The 17,648-nt window shown below is 46.0% G+C and overlaps 1 protein-coding gene across 2 annotated transcripts in view; it reads left to right on the forward strand.

The window, feature by feature from the left end:
- Nucleotides 1-17,648, forward strand: part of SCFD2 (sec1 family domain containing 2) — a 414,644-nt gene that overhangs the window by 324,634 nt on the left and 72,362 nt on the right. Inside the window, exon 6 of one of the 2 annotated variants that reach the window (XM_034671818.1) lies at nt 3,683-5,462. The exons of the other annotated variant lie outside the window; for it this stretch is intronic. Within the exon in view, the coding sequence (XP_034527709.1) occupies nt 3,683-3,813 (131 nt within the window). The 3' untranslated portion in view covers nt 3,814-5,462. Of the gene's footprint in view, nt 1-3,682; nt 5,463-17,648 lie in introns of those variants that run through there. 2 annotated transcript variants of the gene reach the window in all.

Consider the following 17,648-nt stretch of genomic DNA (forward strand, 5'->3'; position numbering starts at 1 on the left):
GGGGGAACAGCCAGGGTACAAGAGGGTCTGTGGCCATAGATGAAGCTGGAAAGAGAGGCAGGCACCATGTTGAAGAGGCTGGTATGACCCACATGCTCTCCATAAAGTTTGAACTGCATCCTAACATACTACTAATAATAACCATATTAGGTAGCATATGGAGACCTCACAAAATGCCACTTTCCCTGAAATAACTCACGTAATACTTTGTAGCTGAGACATGGGCCATCTCTTTATCCCTGCTGGGTGTCACTGTGTTGAGAAAAGGAGACTTAGAACTGTGTGACCCTGGGCAGATCCCTCAACCCCTTGAACTTCGCTTCATCATCTGTAAAATGGGGATAACTGGGTTGTTGCTAGAACTAACCAAGTGAAGAAATGTAAAAGGTTTAGTGAGCACCGTGCCTAGCACGTGGTATGCACCTGCTGTCATAATCATCTTCAACCCCATCATCATCATCCATTTTTAAGATCCGATTCAGAAATGGAACGACCTTGGGGCACCTGGGTGGCGCAGCCGTTGAGCGTCTGTCTTCGGCTCAGGGCGTGATCCCGGCTTTATGGGATCGAGCCCCACATCAGGCTCCTCCACTATGAGCCTGCTTCTTCCTCTCCCCTGCTTGTGTTCCCTCTCTTGCTGGCTGTCTCTGTCAAATAAATAAAATCTTAAAAAAAAAAAAAGAAATGGAACGACCTAACCATATTTGCATGGGAATGGTGTCTAACCAGCCGAGCCCCCATATCGCCAGCTCCAGGGAACGCCCGCCATTCCCTTTGCAGTTAATATAAATGTGCCTCTCGGACCTGCACCGGGCAATGGCTCTGAGAAGAGCAAGACAGGAAGCAATCCAAGACCATGAAAGCTGCAGTGGGGGGAGCGGGGAAAGGGGACGGTGGGAGGTTCGTAGCGACTAGTGATGGAACAGGTAGGAAGAGTCAGGAAGTGCTGCGAGCGGTCTCGATCAATAAGGCCAGGCTTCTGGGTGTGCCGAGGGAAGATGTGGGCTATGGGGATCAACTCAGATCGGTGCCTATTTCTGAATCTGTGTCTCCAACTTCTTCCCAAAGGCAAAATAAACCTGATTTTAGACTAGCCATCTTTTCCTATGAAGTGTGTCTCTTCCTCTTAGGAGTATAAATAACTGGGATTGACTGTGTGCTCAATAACATATCCCAGGGAGGCACCATGCCGGGACACACGGCAGGATCTTGTGATTTGCTGTCATAGCCTTCCTCTTTCTAGCAAGACTGGCTGTGCTATTCCTGAATTAATGATTTCCATCACCCAAGGCACTTTTTCGGTGAAATGGGGTACATATCGCAGAAACCTACTGGTCGTTGCAGGAAAGTTCTTCATTTTTGCTAATGTGTGTTTAAACGTACCTCATCACAGGGTGTGGGAATGTGGAGTTTTAATGACACAGAGGAAGAAAAATCTGTGTATCCTTTTGTAAAGACAACCTCAGAACATCCTGACAATGAGACAGAAAGAACACTGGCTGTGTCATGGGCTTGGCCCCGGGGCAAGACTGCGCCAGATCTAATGTTCACAGATCTAATGTTCAGTTCCTCCTCAGGTACGAGGACCGCGTGCTTGACCCTGCCGCCCTCTCCCCAGTGCTCCTTTCACGCCCTCAGGTCCTCTCTACAGGTCCCCACTAGCACAGGTCACTGCCAAGCACTGATCTAAGGACTAGACAGACAGCAGTAAGCAGAACCCACGGCTTCGTGTGGAGCTCAGTTCTGTCCATCTTACCTTATTGGGCACAGACAGAAAATAAACAAGTGAAGAAATCAGAAATCACCCTGAATCTGACTTTGAAATCAAACCCCCTTCCATCTCATACAGGACTCTAGGCTTCTGACCAAAAACCCTTGCAGGGGTTTTTTCTCATCTGCAATAGGCAGTCTGTTTCTCCTTCGTAGGCTGTCAGAATTCACGGAAGGGATAGGCCAACCTCAGTGAGCCTTACTCACGAGCCTGATTCATGAGCAAGGCTGTGTTGGTCTAATTCCTCCCGATCAAACTCCTCTTTATTGTGTGTTCAGCCTCCCAGTAGCTATTAGAGAAACTAGCCAGTCATACCATCTTTATTCCTGAACTAAGTGTCTGCTTCTGACCTCTCCATCTTTAACTGCGTGGAATAATCTAGAAGGAAACCTGTTGCCTTCTCTTTTAGTCCCTCTTTGCCAGATGTCTGCATCTTTCTTCTGGCCTGGGGTCTGGCCCCTTGAGCTCCATAGACCCCAAGGCACCCCCTGCTACTGTTACCCTCTGATGATACTGGATTGCACCCTTCCCACAAAATTCTCACCTCCTTAGCCTTCTGGGGGGGGAGGGGGTGTGAATACCTCTCTACCTTAGGGTAGAATATAGTAGACCCTTAATATTCTTCAGAACTAATCCTAAGCCCTTAGCCAGCGTTCAGGTTCAGAAACAATGCTGTAATAGCACATAACTTCTCCCATAAAGTGCAGTCAAGTGGAAGGGCCCTCTTAATGATGCTATAAATATTGTACAAAAATATTCGAATTTCTTCTAAGAATTGTCGGATGCATACAACCCATGCTCCTCTCCACTTGCAGCAGCTGTATAAGGAGTTAACTCCTGTGGGGCAGTGGCCTCAAGTAAGAGTTGCCTCGGCCAGGGAGTTCCAGTGACTGCAGGCCGAGTGATAACAGCAGGATGATAATAAACACGGGCTCAGTGCCCACTGTGTGTGCGGCTCCACGCTCTCCATATATAACTCTAATCCTCCAACAACTCGCAAGGTAGATGCGATTATTTTCCCCATTTCTCAGACAAGAAAACTAAGGCACGGGGAGGTTGAGTAACTCACCCAAGGTTCCCCAGCTAGTAAGCAGTAGAATAAGGATACAGATCCAGGCTGCCTGTCCCCAGAATCAATGCCAAAATCTCCAGTCTGTCATCTCCTCAACATGAATGAAGAATAAAGCTGGGATGAGCTGTAGGTCCAGAGTGCTTGCTTGGGCTCCCTCACTGTGAGTGGAGCTTCCATACCTGCCGTTGGTGCCTGGCATTCAAATCCCTGCTCTGTCAAGGGGCACACTGTCGCATGTCCTTGGTGTTTGGGTCCCTAAAAGGTGAGCTCCTTCAGGGCCAGGGGCCCACTTCGTCTCCAGCTCATCAAGCTTTGTAGGCAGCCCCTTCCCCTCCACCAGACTTTTCCACCTTTCAGGAGGAGGTTAAGCCCTGGGAGGGAGATCTGAGTTTGGAGACAATATTTCTGATTTAAGAGAAGGCTGGGGGGAAGGAAGCAACAATTTCCTATGACTTTAAAGGAGGAAATAATTTTCTACCTGACTCTGGAAGACGAGGGAAATGCTTCCCCTAACAAATTCCCTTTATTGAAGCTGCTAGGTAAGTGTTACTTAATTTAAATACAATAGCACCCTTCGGCAGAAGAGCTGAAATGTATTCCCGGTGCTTTCTTTCACAGTCTTCGGCTATAAATTCAGATTTGTAGGAGAATAGAATCTTAGAAACAAGCAATTGTTTCTTTCATATTTCTTGAGCTTTCTATGTTTTTTATAAGTGAAAAAAAAAGAAACTGTATTAAAGAAAACAGTCCCTTTCAGAAAAACGCACGATTTTCATTTTTGCATGTTGTCTTCCATTCTAGGCTCAGATTATTCATGTGTTTTCGTAATGTCCTTGCAGCTCACGGTCGTAGAACAACTCCAGTAACACAGTCCCCGAAACTCAGAGGCACATCTCACTCTGCATCTCTAGCTGAGGTCAGCAGAGGGCTCTGCTTATCACAGTCACTCGGGCACCCACCAGCAGGATGAAGACACACACTTGCACCCTCCCGTGCGTGCGGCAGAGGAAGGAGAAGCAGCAGATTGCAGACAGGCCCCTAACACTCTGCGGAGGTAGCGTCCATTGCCTCAGCTCCTCCCCACCAGCCACAGAAGGCCCATAGCCAACGCAGCTTCAGGGAGGATGGACTTACCCATATGCTACGTGCCTAGAAGAACAGGAAATGGAATGTTAGAGAACAGCCCTTATGAACTCCATAACTGTATTATGTTCTACCATGAACTATCATTTACTGCTTTTCTATTGTTAGATATTTAGGCCAGAAGCAATGACTTTATATATGATTTTGGAATATGTATTTGAATGTGTTCTATGTCACCATCCCCAAGTAACATCTGGCTGCCCATATATGAGGTCCCTTGTACGTGTGCAAACACATCCCCACACACGCACAGGCACCCAGACACACACGTGGCAGGCCACTGATCCCCGCACTGGCAGCTTCCTCCCCACCACTCTCCGGTTACGTTTTGCGGCAAGAGAAATAAATCAGAAGTCCTGTCATACCCACTTTCCTGCTGCTAGGTTCTTGACCACCTCTGCGTGGCCTTCCTCTTTTGTGTGAAAGAACTTGTAACAGTATCTATCCTCCATGCCAGCCAGCTGCACAAATACTCAACACACACACGTGCACACACTCACATACACACACATCTGATCACCTGTTTGCCCTGAGGCCACAAATTGGAAGATCAGACACGTACAAAGCTTAGCTCAGCAATACACCCCAATGTGCCTGCATGTTCTGATTTGTTCCCATTTAAACCCAGGTTGTTGTCATAAGTACCTTGTCTCCTCGCCGCAGCCTTGGACTCTGTGGCTTTTCCCAAGAAAAGCCTAGCATTTAAAATGTCCAGCAACGGCTCTGTCTGCACAGCCGAATGACAGCAGGCTGTACCCTCGGCCCTAGCACAGTGCCGGCCACACAGCAGTCATGTCCAAATGAGAACGGAGATGACTTTAGATGTGAAACGAGGGCACCGGGAAGCTTGTGCTGCCCCTTGAAGGTAATACCACTCCCCAGTGATAGTGTCGTCTGTGAATCCGGGTCATAGGACCACTGTGGCTTTTGAACTGAATTATTGCATATTGCCACCCTTTCAGATTATAAAGTAAAATGTTAGTGGGACACTAGAGCCACCTGCCCTGTCGTTGAATACTTAGATTTAATTTTAAAAAACGTAGTGACTGAGAGGACCTGGCTGAGATTCTGTCAGAACTGAAAGCAACTCAACACCCATGGGAGTCAGATAGGGAAGGGGAAGAGACAGAAGGGCACAGAGCATGGGGCCAGAGGGCCTCAGAAGCTCAGACCAGGCTCAGGAAAACAGGGGTACCACCAGGCCCAAACTGGCAAACAGGGCAACAGAGAGAGATTCCAAGAAAAGTCAGCAGCAGCTGTAGTTTGATGAGGACGTATGTCCATCTGTGGGCATAGCAGGAGCACGGAGAACCAAGCCACTTCCCTGATGGAAGGGAAGCCAGGATTGGCAGGAAGTGAGAAACAGTAGAGGTGTGTGGGGTTACCTAGCTTCTAATTCTGAGACTGTTGGCTTGTTAACTGTATTCCTTTGGCAAGTTACTTAACCTCCCTATGCTTGTCTCCTAATCTGTAGAATGGGATTAATAATAATACCTACCTCATGGGGCTACTGTGAAGATTCAACAAAAGAGTATGTGTATCTTATTATCATACATATTGTGTATGTATGTTATCTGTAAGTAATATTATACATATTATAGTGTGCATATTGTGTATATTGCCTAGAATAAGAGCTGAAGCATAATAAGTGCTTTAAAAATGCTAGTTCTCAGGTCACCTGGGTGGCTCAGTTGATTAAGCATCTGCCTTCAGCTCAGGCCGCGATCTCAGGGTCTTGGGATAGAGCCTCACTTCGGGCTCCCTGCTCAACAGAGAGCCTGCTTCTCCCTCTTCCTCTCCCTCTGTGATCTCTCTCACTCTCTCTCTCAAAGAAATAAAATCTTTTAAATAAATAAATAAGTTAGTTCTCAGAGGGGTTGTTAGAATAAGTGCTTTAAAAATGTTAGTTCTTGCAGGGGTTCTTGGGCCCCAAATGCTAAATAGATTTTAGGACAAAGTCCCAGAAATAGAGGCAAGCTAGGGTTCCTTGTAGAAGAGGGCCAACTCCACATGTGAGAATCAGGAGGTAGATAAGCCATGGTAGAAAGATTTAAAATGTGCAGGAACATCCTTCTGAAGCCGGTTGAAGATGGAGATGATGGGCAACATAGACGAGCCTTGAAGACATTATGCTAAGTGAAATGAACCAGTCACAAAAGTACAAATACAGGATGATTGCACTTATATGACGTATCTAGCACAGATTTGTAGAGATGGAAAGTAGAATGGTAATTGTCAAGGGGGAGGGGAAGGGGAGAATGGAGAGCCATTGTTTAATGGGCACAGAGTTTCAGTTTTGCAAGATGGAAAGAGTTCTGGAGATAGATGGAAGTGATAGTTGCAGAGCAATGTGAATGGAATGTACTTAATGGCATTTAACTGTGCACTTTAAAAATCGTTAAGATGGTAAATTATATGTTATGTGTATTTTATCACAATTTTTTAAAAACTAAGGAAGTCTGCATAAAATATGGACTTCAGTAATGATAATGTGTCAATTTTGGTTCATGAACAGCAACAACTCTGTAATACTAACATGAGATGTCAGGACTAGGGGAAACTGGTTCAGGGGTATATGAGAAATCTCTATACTATCTTCATAATTTTTTGGTAAATTTAAAAAACTGTTCTATAAAATTAAGGTTTTTTTTCAACAGAATAGCTATAAAAGATGGGAAGCACCAGAAAAAGTGCTGCTTTGACTAGAGTAAGAGATAATGGAGATTACTGGAATGATCATTAGGAGTCTAAAAACAGATTGTAAGTGTGGTTTTGAAGGTACTGTGTAAGGAGGAAAAGTACCTAAGATGGAATGATTGCTCACAGTGTCCGCTGGACAGATGACCACGATGATTACTGGGAAGGGATTCAGGTCATCAAACGGGCTTGTGCTCACACTGAGCCCCCTTTACACATATGCAGGGGAAAGCCATCTGAAGACACATCTAATCAGCTGAACAGTTCAAATTCCAAATAAGGAAGGTCACTAAACCTGCGTTCTTGGACATTTCCATAAAGTGAAACAACAAGTGGACAATTCGGAATGCACGGAACGGTGTAGAACAAGGCATGAGGCATCGGCCCCAGAGTCCAGCTGGTCGGATGGGTCTAAATAAACCTAAGTATATAAGCATGTCGGGACTGAACTGTCAAGTGTTGATAGTAGGAATTAGATGTCATTTCAAAAATAAGATTTACTGTCTTAAAGTCTTGTCTCTAGAAGTTCCTAAAAAGTCTTTATGAATCAGATCCCAATTCAACACATTTTTAGCACCCATGAAGTTCTGTATTTGGCATGTTTACCCATCTTGTTTTAATTCTCATAACTAATAGTATTATTGCCATAGAGAATTATATGAAAAAATGTAGAATCAAATCATTTCAATAATAAGTGATAAAAGAAGGACTCAAACCAAGATCTTCTCACCACAACTATGAACAAATGAATTGTGAGTTTCTAAGCTCCTTCTGTAACACTCTCAAACCAAATGAAATCAGATCGTGTATGGTGGTGAGGTGCTTGCCTTGAGGCCCGATCCTGCCCGACATCCTGGCTGTAGAAGGAGGGGCTGGAGGCGGCACTGAAGAGCAGAAGTGGGCCCAGAACAGCCCTTCTTGCAGACCATGTGCCTGCTCCACCCCCACCAGCGCCTGGTACTGGAATGTCAGCAGCACTGGCGTCATCTTGAATAATTGGGCAGGTACCGATTCTCACCCGTCAACATGGGAAGAGGGTGAGGAAGCTGTCAAGAGTGCCAGAAAACACATCGTGCTGTGGGCAGAATGACGGGGAAGTGAGGGGGGCCTGGTGTGACGGGGACAGAGTAAAGGGAACAGGCCCTCAGCAGCAGGAGGAAAATGAGCCCTAGGCCAGGGCTGCCAGAAGGACCCAGGGCCTGGGGCCCAGCCAAATCAGGAAATAATGTCTATGCTATAAATGAAGAAAGCTTTCAAAGTCAGTAATATGCTGTGAAAATGTCAACATCAGACCCCTCATATTTTTGGCATTCCATAGTCCATGTCATTTCCTGGGATACTTTTAGTGGGGCCCCCAGAAAAGGGAAGACATACAGCAGGATGCGAAAATCGTGTGGAAAGATTAGCACAAAACCTAGTCTTCTCCAGCTTGGCCTCTGCCACTCATGATGGTTATGGCACGTAAGAGGGCGTCACTAAGTGCTGTTTGAATGGTTGCAACATGGAATAAATGGCATTAATACTCGTGTGTGTGTGTGTGTACAGTGTGTGTGTGTGTGTGTGTACCTTTGTGCAACTTTAGTTACTTTGTGAGTTTTTTTTTGTTTTAAATGCCTCTACTTACCACCTATATCCTGCCTTTGAGGTCAAGAATCCTGTCATTAACGTCATCTTTGTAAGTATTAACAGCTTCTGTGAGGCTTTTTCCATTGTGGGATGGAATCTAACTGATACAGTTTTCTAAATTACAGACTTAGTTCACATGGTGTTATTTTATTTAAAATGCTTATCTTAGACCATCCTATTTCATGCTGGCCCATCGTTAGAAGCACCGGAGTGAAGGCTGGCTGACCAACTCTAGCAGCCCCTTGTTATATTCAGTTCCGCCTTCTGTAGTCCAGTCACCGCAGGGAACTGTGCTCCAGAAGCCGGTGACCCTCCTTCTGATGTTTCGTCAGGTCAGTAGTAGCCTGACACTGGATCACAGTGCCCGCGTCATCCACCGCGCTGCGTCGCAGCACATAGGCACCTTATCACCCCCATCATCACAAGAGGAAGAAAGGTGAGTACCGTACAATAAGGTCTTTGGAGAGAGAGAGAGACCACATTCACAGAACTTTCTTACAGTGTGTTGTTATAATTGCTCTGTTATTAGTTTTTGTTGTAATCTCTTACTGTGCCTAATTTATAAATTAAACTTTATCATAGGTATGTATATATGGGAAAAAACATAGTACATATAGGGTCTGACACTATTCGTGCTTTCAGGCATCCACTGGGGATCTTGTAACAGATCCCCCGTGGGTAACAGGGATGACTGTACATTGGATGGGAGCTGGGATTAAAAGATTCAAGGACCCCTTCTGACTCTGAGCCCATTTTTCTGTGACCCCCAAGTCTTCCAAAGTCAACATTCTCTTTGCAATATGTAGTTCTTGAGTACCTTGTCTTCACATTGCAAACCAGTATTGTTTAGCCTGAACCATTCACCAGATGACATGAAAACTCAAGCCACTCAGTTGCAACTCTTCTAGAATATGCTGGGAACGTGGGTGGAGATAAGTAGGGTGCTTCAGGGACCACTGGAAAAGGCTTTGGTTTTAAGAAAGTATAAGGCTCCCCTTAGCATAGTAAAATGTCTTTCTCTAATATTTTGGAAATGTAGACCCTCTTGGCTAAAGCAGTTAGTAGTCACTCCTAATGACTTAGTGCTGCTCAACTCCAAATTACAGACATCTCATCCTTCTACTAATTTCTTGTTCCCTCGACCAGTCCTGAACTTCAATAACAAGAGGGAAAAAAATGCCTGACCTAGTTTTTGAATCTTCACATGATGCATAGATAAAAAAAATTTCTCTGCACTAATTAACTGAAAAGTCTCGGAACCCAACAGCTTGGAAGCTTTCCATTTCTAAATTTGGTGCCCAGAACATTGCTAAGCGCTTTGCTTTAGGGAAAAATGTGTCAATTTTAATTAACCCATCGTTGAGTTTTTCAATGGAAATAATTCAATAAAATCTTTGTATTATTCTTTCTCCCAATTAATCACAAAAGAATAATGTAATTTGAGAAAAACAAAAGTATGACTAATCCTTCACTCCCATGTCTAATTTTTCTTATGCTGCTTTTGATTACCATGTATTAGATTAACCAGTCAGATAACTACACAACGTAGGACTTTAAAGTTCCTCGTTATTGCTTCTTCTCTTGTCCAAATTACAAACTCAGAAAGCAACATTTTCTCCTGACCACCACCTCTGCTCTTACCAATAGCGTATCTGGTAGAGGGCAGAACTAAGCCTGAGAAAGAAACAGACAGCTGCTCATTGGGCTTACAGAAGAGACACCTATCTCAGAGAAGCCCTTTTGCCCTCTTCCTAAGAAAATCAAATAGTCATGGCCAGGAGAGAGAGGATCTGAGCTCACTGGATGGACAGACTTGTGAACACAGTGGAGTTTGTAACTGTACCTTGGATGTTGTATCTGAAGTACTTCAATTTAGGATAAGGAACATCGGGCAGGTGCATGGAATCACAAAAGTTAAATGTCAAGTCAAGACCATGGGTACTCTCAGAAAGACAGAGTGCCTTTTAGAACCTGGCTCCAAGAAACGAGGAGGAGAAGGCAGTTCAAGGACCTTACAGCACGTTCTTAATGCAAAAGAATTAAGCGTATATAAACATTTTTAAAGCAGTAGGGTGGTGACCCCAAATATTCCTGCTGCTCCTCTGACCTTATGTTGCATCAGAAGAAAACAACAATAGCAAAAATGATGACAGAGAGAAATATTTTCTTTTTTCAATCCAGAAAGCAGATGAACTCATATGATCTCAGTAGTAATCTCACTTGTAATTTTTTTTTTCTTGATTAGTGACCAGGGCGTTTCTGATAATAAGTCACAAACTGAGGAAAATATATTTGCTCTTTTTAAGGGAGGGTAACTAAAATGCTTCAGCAGCCAATGGAGTACTTTTGGAGATTTAAACTTGGTCAAACCTGTGTTTGTTTAGTAACTTCTTGATTTAAACACAGCCTCTGTGTGCATGGGTGTGTGTGCATGGGTGTGTGTGTGCGTGCACACGCGAGGTGCTGGAGGAGAAGGAGGAAGAAGGAAATCAGTGAACTTCTGTACAGACAACTCACTTTTATGTGATTTTGAGACCTGGGCCCTGGTTTTTTTTCGGTCTCCTTTTGGGATCTCATCTAAGCTCGCGACTTTAACAGCTATGTCATCCGTGGAGATAATTAATTTGGAAAAGTAAGGTTCATAATGACCATGATAGTAAAATATTGGATAGTCTGCTCTGGGTGAAAGGGATTAGGCTTCATTTCAGAGACAGCCCAATTCCATCATCTGGGAAGCCAGCCTGGGGAAGGGCCAAGTCTCCTACCATTGAATAAAGAATAGGGAAGAGGAGGCAAGAATATACAACTTTTGACTCCTTTCTTACTCTGTCTCATGGTCATGCTGGTTCCCCTAAACTGTTTTCATCAGTCTTAACACAGCTGTCATTTTAACATACTACTTAAAAAAGAAGAAATAGGCAGGAGGATGGCCACTTTTTGAGAGTGTGGCCAAGGAAAATGACCTCTGCCATGCTACCCTCCAGCCCAGTGTGTTCTTCTGAGCTGCGTCACTTTCAGTGGAAATACTACAACCGGTGGATTGAATCTATGGGAGGGTCCTCTTCAGCTCACTAAAAGGAATCATTTAATGTTAAAGCCACCCGACAACAAAGTTGATGGCCTTAAGAATTTGTAAGGTGCCAGGAGTCAAAAGTGTTCAAGGTGAATGGCCGTCTGTCAGAATTTCTGCAAAGGAGATTCCTGCTTTGGGTCAGAGCTTATGCTGGGGACCCTCTGAGGTCACTAAGAACTGTGAGTTTCCCTCACTGCCACATCTGTACTTGCTGCCCTGACCTCCCTCCTGGAATCAGGGAGCTGTAGAATTGTCCATGACTTTGGAGGCAAGCTTATCCAACCCCATACAGAGAGGTTAAGGGAGTGCCATGGCCCCCCTTGAGTTCTAGTCCCACCCCTTTGAATGCTGCCCCCTTAAGTCTCAGGGGGAGAATTCAACCCCCCTTTCAAACCAGCTCCACCCCTACTTTCCATCAGTGGAACCACCATTCTCCCAACTCAGAGGTACAGACACTCATTCTGCCTTCTCTTTCCTTTACCATGCACAGCTAGTCACCAAAGCTGTTTCACAGCGTCATTCCAGGCCCCCTTCCCTCATTCCCACCAGCGCCACTGCAGTATCTCCTCCAGCCCTGTCCATAACTGCCTTGGGGACCTCCCTGATTCCAGCCCCAGCCCCTCCGAGCCATGCCGCAGACTCTCCCCAGCTACTACCATCCACACGCCATCTCAAGGTTGGAAGAAACCAGAAGATCCATCTTGTTCTGCCGCCTCTCTCGTGCATGATCCGTTGCTGAAACAGTCCCTCTTTCCTCAGCCTTCCCTTTCTCAGAGGTCCTCAGTGGCTTATCTTGCCTGTAGGATATCAAGTTCTTATGCCTTGGCTTTGTGTTCATGCCTCTCTTCCCATCTCCTTCCAAGTCTGCCTGCAGTTCAGCCTTGCAGCTGCTCTTTCACCAACATCAACCAGCGAGGCTGGTTTTCCCACTCTTCCACGAACACCCTTACACAGTTCTGCCTCCAAGTTACTAATGACAATTAATCGGCCATAACTGCTTTAAACAACAAAAACAAAATCAGCTTACCTTACATAAATAGTTCAGAGATAGAGCTGGTTTTCCTCAATTTTTGTCCTCAGGAGTCTGTCTCTATCTTGGTTCTGCTTTCCTCCATGTTGGTTTCACTCCCAGGTCACCCCCTCCAGGTAGTAGTAAAATGACCACCACTAGCTCCAGGATTATGTTCTCTGAGCAAACAAGCACAGGGAAAGGAGAGCTTCTCTTTATCCATGGTTCCTGCAAAAGTTTCCGGATCAAGTTTCGTTGGACTGATCTGGATCGTGTACCCATTCTGAACCCTCAGAGTGGCCAGGTGCTTAGGGTGCTTTGATTAGCAAGTTCAAGTTCAGTCCCACCTGAGTCACAAGAGCTAAGGGTAGATGTAAAGAAAATCAGGGTGCTATTATCCAAAAAAATAGAAATAGAGACTGCAGTCATTACTTCTACCCAAAATGCCCTGAGTACCCTCTTCAGCTTCTCCTCTGTGGCCCAGCCCAGGTGCCACTTCTACCATGAGGCCACTTTGTAACCAGCTTCCGTACCATGACCTCTGAACTCCTACCATATCTGCTTTCTGGAGCATTCTAAGTCTCTATAAGGTGCTAAGGCCCTGGAAGGCTGAGACCACATCTTATGTATCCTTACATCATAGTTTTCTTCATTGCACTTAGAACTGTGCTTTGCACAATTGATGCCTAATAGATTTTTGTTGTGCTGGTGATTTTGGCTAATATTAGTGTGTGTGTGTGTGTGTGTGAGAGAGAGAGAGAGAGAGAGAGAAAGTGGGCTGAGGTGCATGGGAAAAGCAGATGTGCATCTCCATGGAAACATCTCGGCAGGCAGCCCCTGGGTCTGGTGGCCACATGGTTATGTGGGTATTTGGCAATCTTGGAAGCCAGGGTTGAGACCTCCACTGAGGGGATTTGCTGTGTCATTATAGTAAGATGAGGAAATGACAAGGTGCGCTGAACGCAGACCGTGTTGTCGCTCTGACCTCAGTTTCAGCAGGAAAGGACAAAAATAAATAGACCAAAAGGCAAATTGGAGGAAAGAATGAGGACAAAGGGGTAAGAGAGGCATTTTTAGGGGAAATAAGGACATAGTCAAGACCCTGGCCAAACGTGACAAGACCTACTTGTTTTCAGTGAAAATAAGGCCTATTTGTTCTTACGCTCTTTGCTTACGGCCTAATTTTACCTGTTTTTCTTCTGTGTGTATGATCTGAGTGTATGTTTCAATTTAGCAACGTCTCTGTCTCCCTCTCTCTTCCTCCCCTCTCTCTCATTTACTGTCCGTGTTCTCTGATCCAGTGACCCTTTCCTCCATAACTAGTTCCATATGTTAATTGACTTCTATTTGTAAAATAACTTAATTAACTAAGGTCATGTCATCTTGTTCTTGCATTCCTTCTAAATGGGAGGAATTTGTTTGGTATGGTTTAAACATTTCAGAGAATGGAAAATTTGCCCGTGTCATATATGAAACAAGATCTTGTGTTGTGTAAAGCTGATCTAAAGGCGATGTTCAGGATATTTGGGGGTTAACTTTGGGTCCAGGGAAAGAGAAAAGCTTGCATTCTTGAAGAGTTTCTAACAAAGGGAAAGCATGGGCCATTGTAATAGAGCTGGCGGAGACTTGGGAATCCTATGCCTGGCATTCTCAGACTTTCATATGCTTAAGAATCACCTGGGGTTCTTGTTCAACAGATAGAATCTTGGGCCTTACCCCCAGGAATTCTGATTTTGTAGATCTGGGGTGGAGCCAGGAGTCTGCATTTGAGCAAGCATCCCCAGGTGATTGCCCAGAGTGGACCATAGACCACACTTTGGGAAATACTGACCCAGGCCAAACTCCTTCTTTTAGGCATGAACAGACTTCAGCCAGTAGTTATGACGTGACCGGCTGGGTGTCACACCTCCATTACAGCCTTGTCCTCTGTCAGTCTCAGTCCCTTACTCAGGAAAGCCGGAGGAGCATCTATTTCCAAGGGGTCCTAGGAGGATTACCTATGATAATACACGTAAGGCACTTGGTATAATTTCTAATGCATAGTAAGTTCAGGTTAATGCTTAAAGATGATCAGCTTGTTGTTATTATTTCTGGTAAATTCTTTTCCTGCTTCAACAGCATTTACCAGTAGCACTTGTTAAAAGGTACAAGGGCCATTTGGGATGGACTGCAAGGCATCTCTGGTGAACAAGAGAGGCTCTCCAGAGCTGCACAGAGAGACACTTGCTCACCGCTCGCCCCATGTCCTCCCTTAGTTCTGACTCTGGGTGACTGACATAGGACTTAAGTATCTCCCAAGTTAAGGCTACCCTCCTGGGAGCTTCTCCTTTGTCCTGTGGTGGCTGTGGAGGGAGGTGGTCCGTCATAGACATAGAGATTTTGGATCAGGTGGTGAGCGGACAAAAGTCAGTTGCTGGGGTGAGGGCGAAACACCAATGAAAGGTCAGTAATGAGAACTTCTGATGCACGTAAAAAATGGTACCGCGTTACAGAATTGTTAGTCCTGAAAGGAACCTCAGCAAACATCTTGCCCAGCACCCTTCCCTCCTCGATTAATAAGTGAGAAAAGTACCTGGTTCTAGACAGAGCTGGGATAAGAGCCCAGTCAATTCCCTTCCTGACCAAAAGAAACAAACACGTAGTACCTGGCTTGTAATATTAACAAAAGGGCCTCACAGCCCCGCCAGAGTTTAATATGTAAGCCCAAGTTCATAACCCTGTAATAAAGACCAGGATGAAGTGTCTATGCACGGGTATATTTTCTAATTGCTCTCAGGGTGTCACTGCTTTGCTTCCCCACCTTGGGGAGCAAAAATAGCCCTTTTTAAAGTCTAAAGGATCAATTTTGATGCAATAGGAAAAAATAGGCCTTTTCCCCTCTTTGTGTCTGACTTTATTTCTCTGTACAAAGAACTTATGTTTCGAGGAGGGCCTGGAGATGGCAATTGGGACCCTAACAATCACATTTACTGTTCAACTGCACAAAGAGGCCATCTGTCAGGTTTAATAGTGCTCTCTTAAAAACAGCAACGACCAGCCAGTTCATAAAAAGCAGCCCGGCCGAGTCCTGCTTGGGCTGGTTACCTTCGGCTGGTATTCACACTTGTGAGCACGTGGGTCTAAGCCTGGTCTGATGTAAGCACGTACCTCTTCGTGCCTGGGTGTTCAGCTCCTCCTCAGGCGCCTGGCCAGCACTCAGCGCTGCGCCTGGAAGTCTCCTTGCTGTGGACATAGTCAAACGAGAATTGAGTCAAACAAGTCAGGCGCAAGGAGAATACCTTTACTGAGATCTCCACCCGCGGCCCTCTCGCATTCTCCCTGCTTGTGGGCCCTGGGGTGCGCCTGCATCGTGAGGGATGCAGAAGGGATGCGACAACGCCTCGCCTCGTAGACGCGCTCGGGGAGTGGGGGCCATCGGAGCCGCTCAGTACGGGGGGCCTCAGCCTTTGTGACCGGTCAGCGGGGCTTTGTGAGAGCCTATAAACTGCCGGGTCAGGAGGAACCACTGCTGCCCACGCTGTTGGTTTTAAACCCAGGCCCCATACTGGTGCTCTCCTGCTGGTCCTCTCCGTGCTCCTCTCGGAGCGGCAGATGGTGACAGCTCTCCAGTGTTGCAGCTTTCCTGTTCATCTGATGTTTCTACGCTGTGCCCACGTTATTTATGCCGGGGGAATTGCGCGGCCAGAGCGCGTGGACGCAGGGGGCGCGCTGCCCGGGCTGGCCGTGGTCCAAGTGGGCTTTGCACTGCACGGGGGCGGGGGCTGAGTCCCTCACATTTTCCCACCCTCCTGCCCTATGATGGGTGCAACCCGCTCCTCTGGAAGGATGACGTTTGCCCTTGAGTCCCAGTATGGTTGCTGGAATTGTGGGCGAACTCTGGCCCTCTTGCCCTTCTCCCTCATCTGACTTAAGTCCCCCAGGCCTTGCGAGCTCCCCAGACCATCAAAGATCGGAGTTATGCAGAAGTGTTTCATTCTGACCTCCAAGGCAGTTTTTTTCCTTTTCATTTATTTATTTTTAAAGATTTTATTTATTTGTCAGAGAGAGAGGAAAAGAGAACAAGCAGGGGGAGCTACAGAGGCAGAGGGTGACACAGGTTCCCCGCCAAGCAAGGAGCCCCATGCGGGACTGGTCCTGGGATCATGACCTGAGCCAAAGGCAGATGCTTAACTGACTGAGCCACCCAGGAGTCCCTTTTTTTGTCTTTCAAGTAAACCTTACCTATAACGCAGGGCTCAAACTCACAACCCTGAGATCAAGAGTCTTATGCTCTACTAACTGGGCCAGCCAGGCGCCCATTCTCCAAGCCAGTTTTGCTAGGATTTCTGCAACTCCCTCCCCTTTGTGGCCTCCCCCTTGGCCGCTCCTCTGCCTGCGTGTCCTGGAGCAGCTCCAGTACTGCAGAGGCCAGAGGGCCCAGGGCTGCAAGATCCCTTGGTGGACATCGGTGATTGCCCTGCTCCAGTCCTCCTGAGAATCCTTCATGAAGAACTGCTCTTCCTCTTCCTATATTGCTTTTAGGGGGACAGTCTATCCCACTACTTCACCGCATTGGCCATGGAAGCAAGCCAGTTGGATATCTTGTCTAGGAGTTCACTCATTGAAATGAAAGGACAAGCCTACTTTCTTAGCCGTGAAGCTGGGAAGATGTGCTCATGACAGCTGCTGGTAGCCACATTTTCATGTTTCATAGGTGATGCCAGTTTGCAGCGAATGAAGCTAAACATCAGAGAGGAGAGACAAGAGACAGAAAGGCTGTGGGGGCTCCAGGTCCTGGTTTCACTGTCCCAGGACCCAGCTAGCCATCTTCCTTTGGCTTGGTTACTTGAGCCAATAAATTCCCCTCTTTGCCATAATATATCTGTGTTGGATTTCCGTCACTTGCGACGACGAGTCCTAATTACTATAGGCCCCTTGATCTCTCTTATACCATCACTCCCCCCTCCTCTGGATCCTCAGCAGCATTTCCCCTTCTTTTTTTTTTTTTAATGATTTTTATTATATTATGATAGTCACCATACAGTTCATCCCCGGTTTCTGATGTAAAGTTCAATGATTCATTAGTTGCGTATAACACCCAGTGCACCATGCAATACGTGCCCTTCTTACCACCCATCACCAGTCTATCCCATTCCCCCACCCCCCTCCCCTCTGAAGTCCTCAGATTGTTTCTCCGAGTCCATACTCTCTCATGTTTCATTCCCCCTTCTGATTACCCCCCCCTTTCTTTATCCCCTTTCTTCCCCTACCAATCTTC

This window comes from Ailuropoda melanoleuca, chromosome 11 (assembly GCF_002007445.2).
Source record: "Ailuropoda melanoleuca isolate Jingjing chromosome 11, ASM200744v2, whole genome shotgun sequence".
In the NCBI taxonomy this organism is placed as follows: domain Eukaryota; kingdom Metazoa; phylum Chordata; class Mammalia; order Carnivora; family Ursidae; genus Ailuropoda; species Ailuropoda melanoleuca.